This window comes from Danio rerio, chromosome 9 (assembly GCF_052040795.2).
Source record: "Danio rerio strain M-AB ecotype USA chromosome 9, GRCz13ab, whole genome shotgun sequence".
Lineage (NCBI taxonomy): Eukaryota > Metazoa > Chordata > Actinopteri > Cypriniformes > Danionidae > Danio > Danio rerio.
In genome coordinates this window covers 13026852-13042630 of record NC_141029.1, presented here as the reverse complement: position 1 = coordinate 13042630, position 15779 = coordinate 13026852, and the positions used below count along the sequence as shown (strand labels likewise).

Below are 15779 nucleotides of genomic sequence, written 5' to 3'. Positions count from 1 at the left end.
ACGTATGAACATTTATATGCATTTATGAATGTATTATATCATCTTTATGTCAAATTACAAAAAATAAAAAAATAAAAAAATGAATTACCCCTTATGCAAGGTGTTTGCAATGCAGCTTCTTTGGGACTGAGAGTAAATTTGACATTCTCTCCTCTGGTTGCCGTCATCAGTCTCACACTATAATGCACTAAAAGCATTTGTTAATGCAGATTTACTCTTAAGAAGTTGTTACTCCAGTTCTATAAGATCTAATGGATTTGCGACAGAGCGACTACAATTTTGGGGAAACACTTGTCACTAAATGATTTATTTCCTAAACAAAGCATCAGCTATGCATTACTTCATTTTTTGGGGAAATAAAAACAATGTTTTTTGGGCAGTTGTTTCATTTGTCTACCATATTTCCAAACCTTGTTGAAGTAAAACATTTTTATTCTGAGGAATACAACAAGCAATTCAATTCAAAGAAGAAAATGAATATGAGATGCACTACTAATACTAAGTTTCAGACGTTGCTTAAAATGGTACGAGCTTGAATGAAGGATGATGGAAAACGGAATTGTTTTAGCAGGATGCAGTTTAGTGCTGATGGAAGAGATGAAGTTATTGTGTATTTCTTGATGTTTATTTTTTTTTATTGAATTAAATGTGAGTTTAAACAGAACTCTTCGGTCAAATTTAAATGCTGCACTTATCTTCTCCATCTTATTGTAAACACATGGGCTCTTTCTCAGTGATGGCTCACCTTAACATGCTGCGCACTTACTCACTGTAAAGTTGTGTAATCCTTCCGCTCGGTTCATATAGGATTCCCCTTCATATTTAGTGATGAGTCAGAAAGCAGAGCTTACGGCTCACGGGTGAACTCATGAAGGTAGAAAGAGTGCGGAGGCGAGCGAGACAGCAATCATTACTAAAAGAGTGTTCACTGGGTTTTCTCATCATCAGTGCTACTGTAAAACTTGCAGGGTCATTTATTGTAAATTGTTACAATAGGTTTTTTTTTTTGGTGCATATACTTTCCTCATGGTATATCAAGCTTTCTTAGTAACTTTAACATTTATTGACAATGACAAATCAGGATGGCTGTGAAACAGTCAGCTAGTACTTTAGTAACAGCTTCTCATTCAGATTTTTCAAATAACTAGCCTGGAAATGCTCTTTTTGATGTAGTTAGTTTCACTAAGTTACTGAAAAAATGTATTGATTGGAGCTATTTTATGTTATATTTTATTATATGATGATATATGATTATATTTTATGTAATGTTTTATTATATGTGAAAGTTATATTTTTATATGTAACTTTTAAATGTATACATTTAACAATATTTAACAGAAGGGCTGTTTTTTTTTTCAGCAACTAATCACAATTAACGTAAATATGAATTTCTTTTTTGATCTAATCTCCAAATTAATGTGTAAACAACATAAAAACCGCATTATATATTTGATAATTGGTTATTTGACACAGGAACCTGTGGAAAATTGTGAATGTCAAACGACATACATTTGGTTTTGAGGCATTTTGAATTATGAGAACACATGGCAGGTCCTCATAAACCACCTTGAAATTGTCATACCAATGTCATACTCATGACATACTACAAATTGTATAATTGTAAACAAAATAAACAAGCACATATTTTCATCTGATATGATTGAAAATAAGGTTATGCCAACAAGCATTGCTTTCTCTCCACCATTTCAAACAGGGTGTTGTGTTCTCTAAAAGTATATATGAACATTTGAAAACATGGCACATTTTGTTTATTAAAATTAATGCTCCAATTTTTTAAATGAATTGAAATTGTGTGTATGTATATATATATATATATATATATATATATATATATATATATATATATATATATATATATATATATATACATACACCTCCCACCAGTGCCAATATATAGCCATATCGCACTGCTACAAGTGTGATATTTCACATACATATAAGTGAAATATCACACTCGTAGCAGTGTGATATGGCTGTATATTGGCACTGTTGGGAGATGTGCGTCCGACTGAGTGCCTTGGTGGCTCACAAGTGATGATATTCAGTCAAATCGCACTGCTACGAGTGTGATATTTTGTTTATACAACAGTTCGACGCATAATCGTGTATATAAAAAAGTAAATCAAACTTGGAGAGTCTAAAAACACTTTGGTACGAGGAACCACTTTCTACAATTACTATGCAGCACTGCAACATACAAAAGAGAAAGATCGACTTAAAAAGTCACTTACCAGTTTTATAATGATTTGATCAGCTGTAATTTAAAATTACCCTGTGTTTTTCTCCTCCAAGGGCTAATATCTTAGAAATTAAAAATATTTAAAATAGGCACTATCCTTATAAATAAACGGCATAGTTGCAATCTAAACAACTACATTATTGCCTAAAATGCCTCAAATGTACATTATGTTGTCCAACAGCTGCAATATTTGTCAAACTGTAGTAAGTTTATTGATCTGCTGTCACTCTTTGGGCGGAGTAATACAAAAGGGTAAGGAGGCTGTTGGAGTTCTAATATTGCAGATTATTGAAATGCTATCAGCCAATCAGATTCAAGAACCAGACAGAACCGTTGTATAAATGTATATATAACTTATAAGAACTTACTTATAAACTCATTGAGTGTGTCCTGTCATCTCATTATATCAATGTGTAATAAAGGAGTCTAATAAAAGAGTCATTAGAATAATTGCTCCGTCTCATGTGTTGCAGGGTCACTCATCACAGCTGGGTGGTCTGTACGGCGTCCCACCTGCCAGTGGCATCTCTCACCAGCACACAGTGAGTACTGCAGCGACAGCTGATCAGTGGATGTTGTGTTCCAGCCACACAAACAGTTTAATGTCAACAAATATTGTTTTCGTAATTGCAGATCAGATGTTGATATCTAGACAGTGTGGTAGAGTTTATTAATGGTAAATGCAATGTCTAAAAATGTAAAAATTAAAATAAACATCTTCTTTAAAAACTCTAAATAGATTTCCCAACATAATATTTAAAAACAGAAAGAAAAGACACAGTTGTATGCAAGTCAAAGTTTATAATTTTATGAAGAAAAATGTTATAAAAAGCTCCTGGTAGCCTTAAAAGCCTAAAACATGTATTTTTTTGACAACCTGTGGTACTGAAGCGCTCCGGGAGTCCTAAGTTTAAGTCCTGGCTCGTGGACATTGGTCAGTGTATCTTTTGGTTATTGGGTTTTCATTTTAAAACTGATAATAAAAAACAAAAAAACAAGCCGATTTTTGATTTTCGTTTTTGTTTTCTGATTTTATTTGTTGTTATTCGAAATAAAAAAGTAATAAAATAATTAGTATTTTTAATTTTGCTTTTCCATTTTTCACCATGAAAAAGAAAAACGCCTCGTATTTCAATATTCATTTTTAAACTTTGAAAATAAATCTTTAAAAAATAATAATATTAAATGTATTTAAAGTGAAACTAAAACTAAAAAAAAGTGCTGTATTTTGACGATCCATGCGCATAGTGCACAACTAAGGCGCTCTGTGCTGGACTTTAGACCGGCTTTGTTCTGGTCTATAGAACAGACTATTATAGTTTCTCAAAACAGTAACGCGCCAGCAGTGCGCCTCAATACGCCTCCCTTTTTAGATCAGAAGGCCTATGGGCGCACATATGAGTGCAAATGCATTTGCTATTTAAACAGCGTGGTGCAAAATGTCAAAACGACTCTTGCGCCAAGCTGAAACTAGCAAACAACTATTGCGTCGCATGTTGCGCTGCATTGCGCCGGATGTATGATAGGGTGTTGGGCAATGCACAATTATACAAATGTTCGCATATCTCTCTAATTTGTATTTTATGTTTGTTAAAGTGATCACCTAAAAATGAACATTTTGCAATTTACTCACTTTCCACTTGTTCCAAACCTGAAGTTTCTTTCTTCTGTTGAACATAAAAGATTTCCAGTGACGGAAGCACTTTACTCCCATATTTGTTTCTTCTTTTGTGTTCACCAGAAGAAAGAAACTCATACAGGTTTGCAACCACATGAGGTGAGTAAATGGTGAGAATAAATGTTCTTTTTTGAGTGAACTACTTTTCAAAGCCAGCTGTTAGGTTCCATGTAACTTGAGTGCAACGCAACATCTGGTGCCACTTTAAAAATGTCAGGCATTGAGCTCCACAAGTTAATGGTGCAGACTTGAAATGCTGTAAACTCCTGAATGCAGAAGCTCTCTGACATCTTCAGTCTATTACTGTCGCTGATGTCGTGAGTGTGAACCGTGAGTCATCATTGAGGCCTGTGCTCTCTGCATCAGTTTGAGTGATGAATGAATTGTTTTTGTCTTTGTGCGAACCTTCAGGGCTCGACCTCCAGCTGGAGAGGAAGTGAGCAGTGTTTCAGTGGGACGGTGGGTGGTTTGGGGAAACGATGGCTTTGACAACATTAATCTGATAGAAAAATTAATAAAATCATTAATCTGCGTGTGTGTGTGTGTGTGTGTGTGTGTGTGATTACACACACTGTTTTCTGAAAGGCATGTACATTTTTTATAAAACTTTTCTCAATGGTTAACATTAATCCAACAAAACTTGCACAAGATTTAGATTTTTAATAAAGCTCAATTTTTTGATAAATTAATTGAGGGTTGTTGTTTGTAATAACGGTTAAAATTCCTTTTTTTTATTTCTTGGCTGCATGGGGGCTCAGTGGTTAACACTGTTGCCTCACAGCAAAAAGGTTGCTGGTTCGAGTCCCAGCTGGGCCAGTTGGCATTTTTCTATGGAGTTTCCATGTTCTCCCTGTGTTCACGTGGGTTTCCTTTGGGTGCTTCGGTTTCCCCCACAGTCCAAAGACATGCGATATAAGTAATATGGATTAACTAAATTGGCCGTGGTGTGTGAATATGAGAGTGTATGCATGTTTTCCATTACTGGGTTGCGGCTGGAAGGGAGTCTGCTGCATAAAACATGCTGGAATAGTTGCCGGTTCATTCCACTGTGGCGTCCCCTGATAAATAAGAGACTAATCTGTAGGAAAATGAATAAATGAATCTTTCTATTTTGGTTTTCTGTTTTGATTGACTAAGGAAAAACATGTATGATTTTATTCTGTGGTAACTTACTTTACAATTATTTGACTAAAATGATAAAATATGACTCAAACATATCTGTGACTTTTTTTCAGAACAAAATTATGAAATGAAAAATACATTTCGATTAAAAATGCCTTATTCGATTGAAGATTTGACATTATTAATTTGTGGAAAAAAAGGTGTTGATCCAAATAATGGGAGATGGAAATGCTTTGTCTGAATAAGCTGTCTTAGTGACACCCCACATAACTAATCTGCTTTCGCCATGATGCTAGCCTTGTTTACTGTTGGTTACTAGGTTACCAATACTACAGTAAGCTGCTCTAATGACTTCATGGAAATGCATCAAATTCAAGTTTTCGGTTTATTCTTTTTGCAAACTTTGAAAAGAATAGACTGATGTGGCTAATGTGAATTAAATTTTTGCTTGTTTTCACTTCATGTACTTTAAATATATAGTATTTTATTTACATTAATTAATTAATTAATTCATTCATTCATTCATTCATTTCCTCCGACTTAGTCCCTTATTTATCAGGGGTTGCCACAGTAATTCATAGTTTATCACATTTTATTCATTTTATATAATTTGTATTTGATTGTTTTAATACAATTAAAATTTATAATAGTAGAGTTTTTGAAGATATATTTGTTTAAATATTATATGAGCATATATAGGAATGGGTGATTAATTAAAAAGTAATCAAAATCGACAAGAACCTATAATCGATCAAATTTTTCCAGTTGAATTTTTTTTTATTACTTTCCCTACCGCATGTGATTTATACTTCTGTGCCAAAGGCACGGGTGTGGTCCAGCACAGCCTACGTGCGGTCGCATACCCGCGCACCTCTTATAAAATGTAACATGTTTGCAATACATTGACGATGACTGGTAGTTGCCTTGAGACAGCATATTTTTCATTACAATAAAATGATCATTTACAATAAAATATTTGTTTACACAAGATTCCAGAAATGCACTGTTAAAATATTACAGGATATACAAGAGTAATTTTTTTCTACTTTTAATATGAAAAACATTGGAAATAAGTAGTTTTGATTCAAAAAGTCCAAGTTATTTATTTTTACTTTTTTATTAGAAAAGCGTGACTGTTGGTTTTAGGCAATGTGTGTTTAGTCGTTCAACATTGATGTTCAATAAATAATCCTAGATAGTAGATCTAGTAGAGTGTGTGTTTCCTTCATTTATTTTAAAATCAACTAAGGGATCCTTCATTCAAAAATTTCTCTCTTGTAATATGTGAGCATATTGAATGTACAAAACTTGTCAGTGAACTATGAGGGGAAAAAAAATTATAAATGAAATAATCGTTCATTAATCTTAATCAAGTTGAAATGTTCAATCAATACAGATTTGGATTTTAGGCCAAATCTCCCAGCCCAATTTCATTCATTTTATTTTATTACTATACTGTGAATCTGCCTCAAATGCTTGACTTTGTTCCTGATTTACAGCATGGGACTAAATGAGATGCCATTTTTAACATTTTTCTGGCCTCTCCACAGCAGGCTCCTGAACAGGAGGTGGTCTACCTCTTTATTCCAACTCAGGCTGTTGGTGCTATTATTGGCAAGAAGGGCCAACATATAAAACAACTGGCGCGATTTGCAGGAGCCTCTATTAAGGTAGGAGTTCCTGCCTGCCAAAATGCCACTGCTGTCATGTCTAATCTGTGAAATGAAGGTTCCTCGTGTGCTTTTCCTACATGAAGCACAATTATTCATTTAGTTAAGCTGAGATCATGTCTTGAATGTGACCATATCATGCTCAGATTTAGCCATGGTTTAGCAGTCATCCATAAAGCCCTCAGCTTCAAATTTTATTTAAGAGTGTGAGTATTACACCGCCATTCAAGTTTGAGATATGTAAGTTGTTTTGGAAAGACTTTTTTTAAATATTATTTTCACATAAACTGCATTTGTATGTCCTGTGAAGTCAAATAAAAAAAATCAGCATGTTACGGTAGTCTTAAAAGCAGAAATTTTGTAAAATATGCGACCATGGGCCTAGTTATAAGTGTCATTTTTATTTATTTTTTTATTAAGATTTATACATCATCTGAAATCTGAATAAAAAAGCATTCTATTGATGTGGGGTTTGTGAGGATTGGACAATATTCGGGTGAGATACATCTACTTGAAAAGCTCTAGCAATGCATATTACTAGTCAAAAAATGTACTTTTTATATACATATTTACGGTAGGAAATTTACAAATAAAATCTTCATGGAACATGATTTTTACTCAACATTTTTTGGCATAAAATCTATAATTTTGACTCATACTTTGTATTTTTGACTATTAGCTAAAATAATCCCTTGCAACAATTGAAGGTTTTGTACCCCAGAGTAGAGATGCGCGAATGGCGGTTACAGCCGCGGAATCCGCGGATAAACCGCGGAATCCGCGGATAAACCGCGGATCGGGCGGATGACGTGACGAAAAATAATATTTTAATTAAATTCGGGCGGGTGGTGGGCGGTTGTACTGTTTTTGTACACATAGCTGGCGCACCAACGAAAAAGCCTAGGACTGACTTCACAGAATGAGATTAGGAATCGGATACACTAATTCTGGATGAAGTACAGAAGTCTTCATCTACAAACTTCCGTATAGACAGATCAGCAGAGGAAAATCTACTTTCCTTTGGGAGAAACAAGGCAGTCATTCCCACGTGTACAGCACCTTGCCAAGAGAATTCTATGCATTCCAGCAACAAGTGCTGCGAGCGAGCGCTCCTTCAGTGCAGCAGGGCGCATTAGAGGCCAGGCGCTCTCGTCTGAATGTTGAAATGATGTGTCCACAATGATTGTACAGTACAGTGCGTTTAATTTAGGCTATTTATTTATTTTTGTCCCTGTGCGCCAATTGGAGACGGAGTTCACTGCTGATATTCTGAGAGCTTTATAGTGGTATTTCTTATTTGTGTATCCTCGTTTCCTTTCTTTGCTTTCTTTCCTCGTCTTTCCACCCCTATAGGATGCGAGGGAAGGACGCAAGGAAAAGACTCAAGGACCGAGGAATCGAATCACGTGAAAAGACACGTCCTCGTATTGTTTAGCGTCACTTCAAAGCGTCAATTAATGCTGGATTTAACTTGCACGTTTAGATTAACTGCATGTCATTAAAGTCAACCTCTATTTGCTAATAATCAATAAAGAAACATTTATTTAATAATAAAAAGGAATATGCCATTCAAATAAAGAGCTCAGTCAGCAGATGACGGGCGGGTGCGGTATTAAAATTTGGTCATAAATGTTAGTGCGGATGGATGGCGGACAGATGATGAGTTTTGTGATGCGGTTGCGGATTAAATAATAGCCCATCCGCGCATCTCTACCCCAGAGTCACATTTCATTGCATTTGGTTTGATTGAGCACAGAGCCCTCTTGTGGCTATGTAATGTAACTTCAAGAGAAAATAGCTGTTATGAATCCTGTCCCGATTTTTTAATTAAATTTAGTGTATATAGATTTGTTGATGTTTCTAAAAATGAACAACATATCACAGTGCACACTTCATGTGCAGCGCTAGAAATGAAAGAGATATTGTTTAAATAACAAACCTTTTTCTCAAAATGATGTTTCGCTGTTGTTCGTGTTCAGATCGCTCCGGCAGAGAGTCCTGATGTCACTCAGAGGATGGTCATCATCACTGGCCCACCAGAAGCTCAGTTTAAGGTAAAGGAACTTTGAAAAAACCCTGCTAGAAGATCTGAGAACATTTCCTAGCTGCCAAGTTGTATGTTGTATTAAAGAATCAAAGTAATGAGCACATGCTCTTGTTACGTTAATAGAATGTTTAATCAGACTTGAAGCATTTAGCATTCATTAATGTTCTAAAAATATTAGGACAAAGATGTTATTAAACGTTTAATGAAGTGTTCTGGAATGTTGTTGTTCATTCAACATTTTTTAAATGTTACTTGATTCAGATTGTTTAAGGACCAGTGACACAGAATTCGTCTTTGCATCTAAAAATGTGAGACGAAGTGTTTTAAAAATGTGGAACAGAGTGCCTGGGTATATCTGGACACAGCCGCTTAGTGCCTGTAAACAGAAGCTCCTAACACTTGTCTCACCTTTAAGTTTCTTCTGATTCGTCCACTGCTTTGGAACTGACATTGATGAGCGTTGCTGCTTGTAAAAGTAGATTTTATTTATTTTTTTACTTGACACTGCATCTCAATGTGGCCATCAAGCATGTGTTTACATAGTATACCAATGGGAAAGTTGAAATAATGTGTCATAACTAAATGGGAACATTAGCAAAGAAAATAATATATTACTATTATTATATTTATTATTATTTTTTTTTTTGATAAGCAAATTATTTTAAAGGATGATATTTGATGAAAGATTTTCAAAAGAAGGCAAATTATTATTATTATTATTATTTTTTTTTTACAAAATAATAAAGTGCACAAATACATTGTTTATAAAAAGCACTACTATTTACAAATAAAAATAAAAGGAGTAAATTTTGATATTACATTGACTTTAAATTCAATTTGAGTGAAATGGAATGGGTTTTTTTCCCCCATGACCTCTAAGTGTTTGACCATTAAAGACATATTTAAATTGAATAGAGTGTGAGTGAAGAGAAATGTATAGGTCTTATGCCATGTTGTACCCTGTCATGAAGATTGTCTCTGCTTTTGTGTTTCAGGCGCAGGGCAGGATATTTGGAAAACTGAAAGAGGAGAACTTCTTTACTGCAAAAGAAGAAGTAAAGCTGGAGACGCATATAAAAGTGCCATCTTCAGCAGCTGGGAGGGTTATAGGGAAAGGAGGGAAAACGGTGAGAATCTGCTGGATTATAGAAGTAGAAACAACCAGTGAAGTGCCAACCTAGTAGGATGATTACTCTGAAATAAAGGGGTAGTTCACTCAAAATTCTGTCATTTACTCACCCTTCATTTGTCAAACTTTATGAGTTGAATTTTTTTGTTGAACATAAAATAAGTACTTTTGAAACAAAACTGGTAAGTATTGACTTCTATAATATTTGGTTTTCATTCTGCGTAAGTCATTGGTAATCGGTTTCTTACCCTCTTCAAAAATCTTCTTTTTTGTTGAACAGAATAAAGAAAGTCATTATGGTTTGAAATCTCCTAAGGGTCAGTAAACAGTGAGTAAATGTACATTTTTGGGTCAACTATCTCTTTAAGGTAATAATTATATGTAGAAGCAAAAAACATTTTAGACTTTGTTTACATCTGTATTTACTGTCATCCACATCAACAGAAATGAGGCTTAGCATTAGATGTTCAGTGTTTTGGAACAACAATAACCAGGAGTGAACAATGTGGTATATTTATTTATTCATTAATGTTTTCGTTTTATAGATAGATTTAGAGTTAGATTTAGTTTCTAATGTCAGACGTACTCTAAGTTTTAAATATATTAAAAAAAATAGTTTAGAGCTTTCTAACAAGATGTTGTGTTGCAGATCCAGAACAACTGTTTTCTTATTACATTGTCAATATTCCTTTCATTATGCACCATTATGAATCCAGTCAAATGTGTTTGCAACAGTAAATAATGATTCTAAGTATTCATAAAGCATTCATAAAATGGGTTTCTCAAAAACAATAAATCCTTCATTGTTAAATAATGGAAACATCTGTAATTAATCTACGTTAATGTGGTGTGAAGAGTTCCTTGGTGCTCACACATGCCACCTGAACAAATTATGGAAATGCTGTTATTGATTTTGATAATCGTTGTTTTAATGTATGCATCCACAAGGTCTTAAAGTCTTACAATGTCTCATAGTTAAAAAACTATATTTTAGGCCTTAAAAAGTTTCAATTTCACTAAAATATTGTCTTGTAGGTCTTAAATAATTTTAGATGTGTCTTAATTTTTTGATCTCCATGTAAAGCTACACAATTGGGCTGACACATCCATTCACCAACAACACATCTCAATAAAACTTTTAACAAAACGTCTGGACAGACTGTTGTTCATACATTGTTTATTATAGTTTTAAGAAAATAATAAGTTGGAAAAAAAGCATTTATACAACTAGGGGTTGTTTGTTTTGATGCATTCTTTGAAATTAGTGGCTATGAACTTGATGTTGATGAGGCAAGTAAAAATATTTTCCATTGGACCAAGTAGGACATTAGAGAAAACTTCTTAGCGTTTAGTCATGCATAAGTGTGAACTTTAATTCCCAATAGTCTTATAAAGGTCTTAAAAAGTCTTAAGTTTGGCTTGGTGAATACAGCAGTAACCCTGTGTATGTACAGTTAAGTCAGAATTATTAGCCCCCCTGTTTATTTTTTTTCTCCAATTTCTGTTTAACGCAGAAATTTTTTTCAACGCATTTCTAAACATTATAGTTTCAATAACTCATTTCTAATAACTGATTTATTTTATCTTTGCCATGATGACAGAAAATTATATTTGACTAGATATTTTTCAAGACACTTCTATACAGCTTAAAGCAGGGGTCACCAACATGGAGCCTGCGAGGATCACATGAGTTGCCCGTGGGCCTGTTATAAAATTAGCTTACCATAGGACCACATACCGCTGCATCTAATATTTTTTGTAGCTATTCTTTTTAAATCACACTTGCATTGGTGTAAAATTGAAAATGACTTTAAGTTATATATTAAAAAAAAACTTTAAAAACAATTTCAGACAAATGAAGTGTTGCATATTGATATTTATCTGTTTCCAATCAATCATTAATATAATCAGTGTCTTCACATAGATGAATATCATTAACTATTAATAATAATTGAGCAAATTTGTCATTAGGAAGTGTGTATCAAACTGGTAGCCCTTCACATTAAACAATACCCAAGAAGTAGCTCTCAGTTTCCAAAAGGTTGGTGACCCCTGGCTTAAAGTGACATTTAAAGGCTTAACTAGGTTAATTAGGTTAACTAGGCATGTTAGGGTAATTAGGCAAGTTATTGTATAATGATGGTTTGTTCTGTTGACTATCGAAAAAATTGCTTAAAGGGACTAATAATGTTGACCCTAAAATGGTGTTTAAAAAATTTAAAACTGCTTTTATTCTTGCCGAAATGAAACAAATAAGACTTTCTCCAGAAGAAAAAATATTATCAGACATACTGCGAACATTTCCTTGCTCTGTTAAACATCATTTGGGAAACATTATTAAAAAAAATCAAAGGGGATCTAATAATTCTGACTTCAACTGTACCTTATTCATTTTTCCATACTTTGATCAGCAAGTTTATTTTTTAGGACTAAAATACCTGTGAAAGGATTGGCAGAACTTTATTATGGCTTTCTAGTCCTTGAAAGCCTTTTTTAGCCATTTAAAAGTAAAAAAACAACAACTAAAATTTATTATGCTTGAAGGCTTAGTATTATAATATTATTAATATTTTAAAGTAAAGTGCTTTATCAAAATGTTGTTATGCATCTATTATTGGTCTATTAAAGCTTTTTGTAAGTGTTTTAAACGTAAAAAAAAAAATAAAACATAAAGTTTGTTTATGCTAAATAACTTTCTAAGACTTTGAACAGGAAAGGTCAATCCAAATCAGTGTGACCTGTTTCAGTCAGGGTTATTATGTGTTTTTAGGAACTGGATGTTTTGTTTCCAAAAAGAAGAGCTTGTTTTTGGATCATATGTGGAGTAGCGAGATGTTGCTTGGTGTTGAGGTCATGTACCGATGAGCAGCTGCAAATGTGCTGTTTGTTCTTGTGCGAGTCTGCATTTGCACATTTTGACCCGGTTGACATTATGAGTAGGTACTGACGTGTTCATCTTGTTTCTCTGAACATCTTTCAGGTGAACGAGCTGCAGAACTTAACCAGTGCAGAGGTCATAGTGCCACGGGACCAAACCCCAGACGAGAATGATGAAGTGTTTGTCAAAATCAGTGGACATTTCTTTGCCAGCCAGGTAAACTATACATGACTCACCACTACAGATCCTGATTCTAAAGCCATGGAATACAGGGTCTCAAACCAGTGCAATAAAAAGCATTTTATTTTTGTTAATATGTGTTTTTTCCTAACCAGTAATTTACATGTAGGAGACACTCTACTCTATATATGCACCAGACACCTTCTTGTAAACATTCTTTTACAAGGATTACATTATAATAATAATGAGTGGTGCAGTATGATACAGTACAATACACTCTGCATTTATGTTTATTACCACTGGGAAAGGTACCAAAATAGCAAACTGGATCATACCCCTTTTTTTATTTTTATCTAGCACAACAGTACATTACCAAAAGTGTGGAGTTAGACTTGGTTTACTGAGAATCGTCACCAGAACTTGTAACAAGACAAGAAAACACAACACATTTTTAAATACACATTGATACACAACACCGTAATAATCCATTGATGGTGCACATCAAAGAACTATGCACACAGATTGCCATCTTCTTCTTCATGATCTGCAGTATGTCCTCCATTGTTGTTTACTAGACCGTTTACCTGTCACGTCTAAGGCTGCTTTTACTCTGCAGATCTTGATGGTCAATTCTGATTTTGTGACTGTAACCTATTTTTTTGCTGACCTGCTTTCTTCATCTTTTAAAAGTGACTCGTATCTGATTGTCTGTATTTAAACAGCACACAGCAAAGGCGCTATGAGCAGGAAAAACAAAAAGCTGGCACTGACTCACAGCTGATAATAAAAGAGCACTCTTTTCTCCATTCCTGCTTTGAAAGTGTTTACAGGGTTTAATTTTTTTTTCTTAATTATTTTTGACAAGTTGTTTCACTACAGTTTATGACAGAAAAGTTCTCATTTTGACATCTTCTTTTAATTTAGGCCTTTTTAAACCCGTAGGCATCTTATTGTAATGTCCGTGGTGGGATTTATGCATGTGACGTTTGCTACAATTTTATATTAGTTTATATTGGTTACATGGCGGATATTGCTCTCTCTCTCTCTCTCTCTCTCTCTCTCTCTCTCTCAATAACATGCTTAAATACTTGTGCTAGATGACAAAATTAAAACTTTTTTAATCCTTATGAATGAAATTTAAGGTTTGGGACTAAGAGTCAGAGGTTACCTTAATCACTATGGTTTTTAATGTTGCATGACTTGCATTGACAGATGAAAATCCGATCTAGTTGCTTACACCATGGACATGAGGGCACTAATCTGATTCATACCAGATAAATTTCTATATATGAACAAGGCCTGAATCTGATTTGAGTAAATCTTTATTCATGTGATTTTTTAGGGCCATATCCGATCTTTGCCACATGGGAGAAAAACATCAAAATTGGGCCACTTAAACCATGCAGTGTAAATGCAGCCTTAATGTGTGGAAAGTGTGCCACGTCCTCTATATAAGTGCATGGCTACATTTGAAATGATGTGCAAAAGCCACAATATTTGATTTGAATAAAAAGGAGCCGGAGAACTGACCAACTTTAAATTTTAATAATGTAAATAATCAAAACAAACAGGTGGCAGCAGCCCCTCACTGTGACTACCACTACACTAAAAGCAAAACAAACATTACACAAAACAAACAAACATAAAGACCTCTATTTTGACAATCCATGTGCAAAGCGCAGGGCGCAAAAGCATTAAGGACGTGTTAGAATCCACTTTTACTATTTTAAGGAAGGAAAAATCGACTTTGCGCCGTGGTGCATGGTCTAAAAGGGTTGAGCTTATTCTCATAATGTGTTAAGGGTGTGTTTTGAAAATAAACCAATCAGTGTCTGATCTCCTATTCCCTTTAAAAGCCAGGTGCCACGCCATAGCGCATTTGCTATTTACATGACAGACTTTGTAAGTGGAAAAACTGAAAATTTCACTAGAGAGAAAACAGTTAAACAAAGCATCTGCAGCACGAGAATGAGAGATGAACCTCTTCAATATTTACTTTCACTTTCACTCTCGTAGATAGGGAAAATTCTTTTACACACACATCCATTAGCCTAATTAATTAGTTAATTTATTAATAAATTAATTAATTTCATTGTTGAGTGCAAAGATCTGTTTCAAAACTATTTCTAAATTCAGTTCTAATTTCCAGCAAACAAATAAATGAACAATAATAACAAAGTGTGGTCAAAAAACGGAGTTATATCCAAATACACATGCTGTGCCCCATCCGGTCTAAAACCTGACAGGTGGGCAAATCTCAGCTTGTTTTTAATAAAACAAATATAAATATGCATATGCAATAAATAATATTGCTAAATAATATTGCTAATTATAATAACATTATACAAAAGCAAATTGTTATGAATAAACTGAAAAAGCCCCCCGAGATGAAGAAGGCATGAAAGTATGGTTTTTATATTTATGTAGACTAGAAAATAATATGAAATAAGTTTTGTAATATTTTGATTCTTTATATTTATATCCTATATATATATCCTTATTATATCCTATATATATCCTTAATGTTTTAATTAGTTTTCATATGTAAAAATATTTGCATATTGTTCTACATCCTGTCTGTATTAAGCAGTGTGTAAGCGAGGCGCACAACTAACACGCTCTGAGCTGGACAATAGACCGGCTTTGTTCTGGTCTATAGAACAGTCCATTATAGTTTCCCAAAACAGCAACGTGCCAAATGTGCCTCAACACGCCTCCTTTTTTAGACCAGAATGCCTATGGGCGCACATAATGGCGCAAATGTATTTGCTATTCAAACAGCTTGGCGTAAAACGTCAAAACGACTCTTGCGCCA

The 15779-nt window shown here is 34.1% G+C and overlaps 2 protein-coding genes across 6 annotated transcripts in view; both read left to right on the top strand.

Moving 5' to 3' along the window:
* LOC141376079 (uncharacterized) overlaps nt 1–15779 on the top strand; it is a 996984-nt gene that overhangs the window by 882974 nt on the left and 98231 nt on the right. The gene's annotated exons all lie outside the window — the stretch shown is intronic.
* The window catches only part of igf2bp2a (insulin-like growth factor 2 mRNA binding protein 2a), a 107323-nt gene that overhangs the window by 86463 nt on the left and 5081 nt on the right, over nt 1–15779 (top strand). For 2 of the 4 annotated variants that reach the window (XM_087265791.1, XM_087265793.1), the window contains exons 11-15: nt 2734–2802; nt 6614–6730; nt 8710–8784; nt 9773–9904; nt 12887–13000. In XM_087265791.1, the coding sequence (XP_087121917.1) occupies nt 2734–2802; nt 6614–6730; nt 8710–8784; nt 9773–9904; nt 12887–13000 (507 nt within the window). 4 annotated transcript variants of the gene reach the window in all.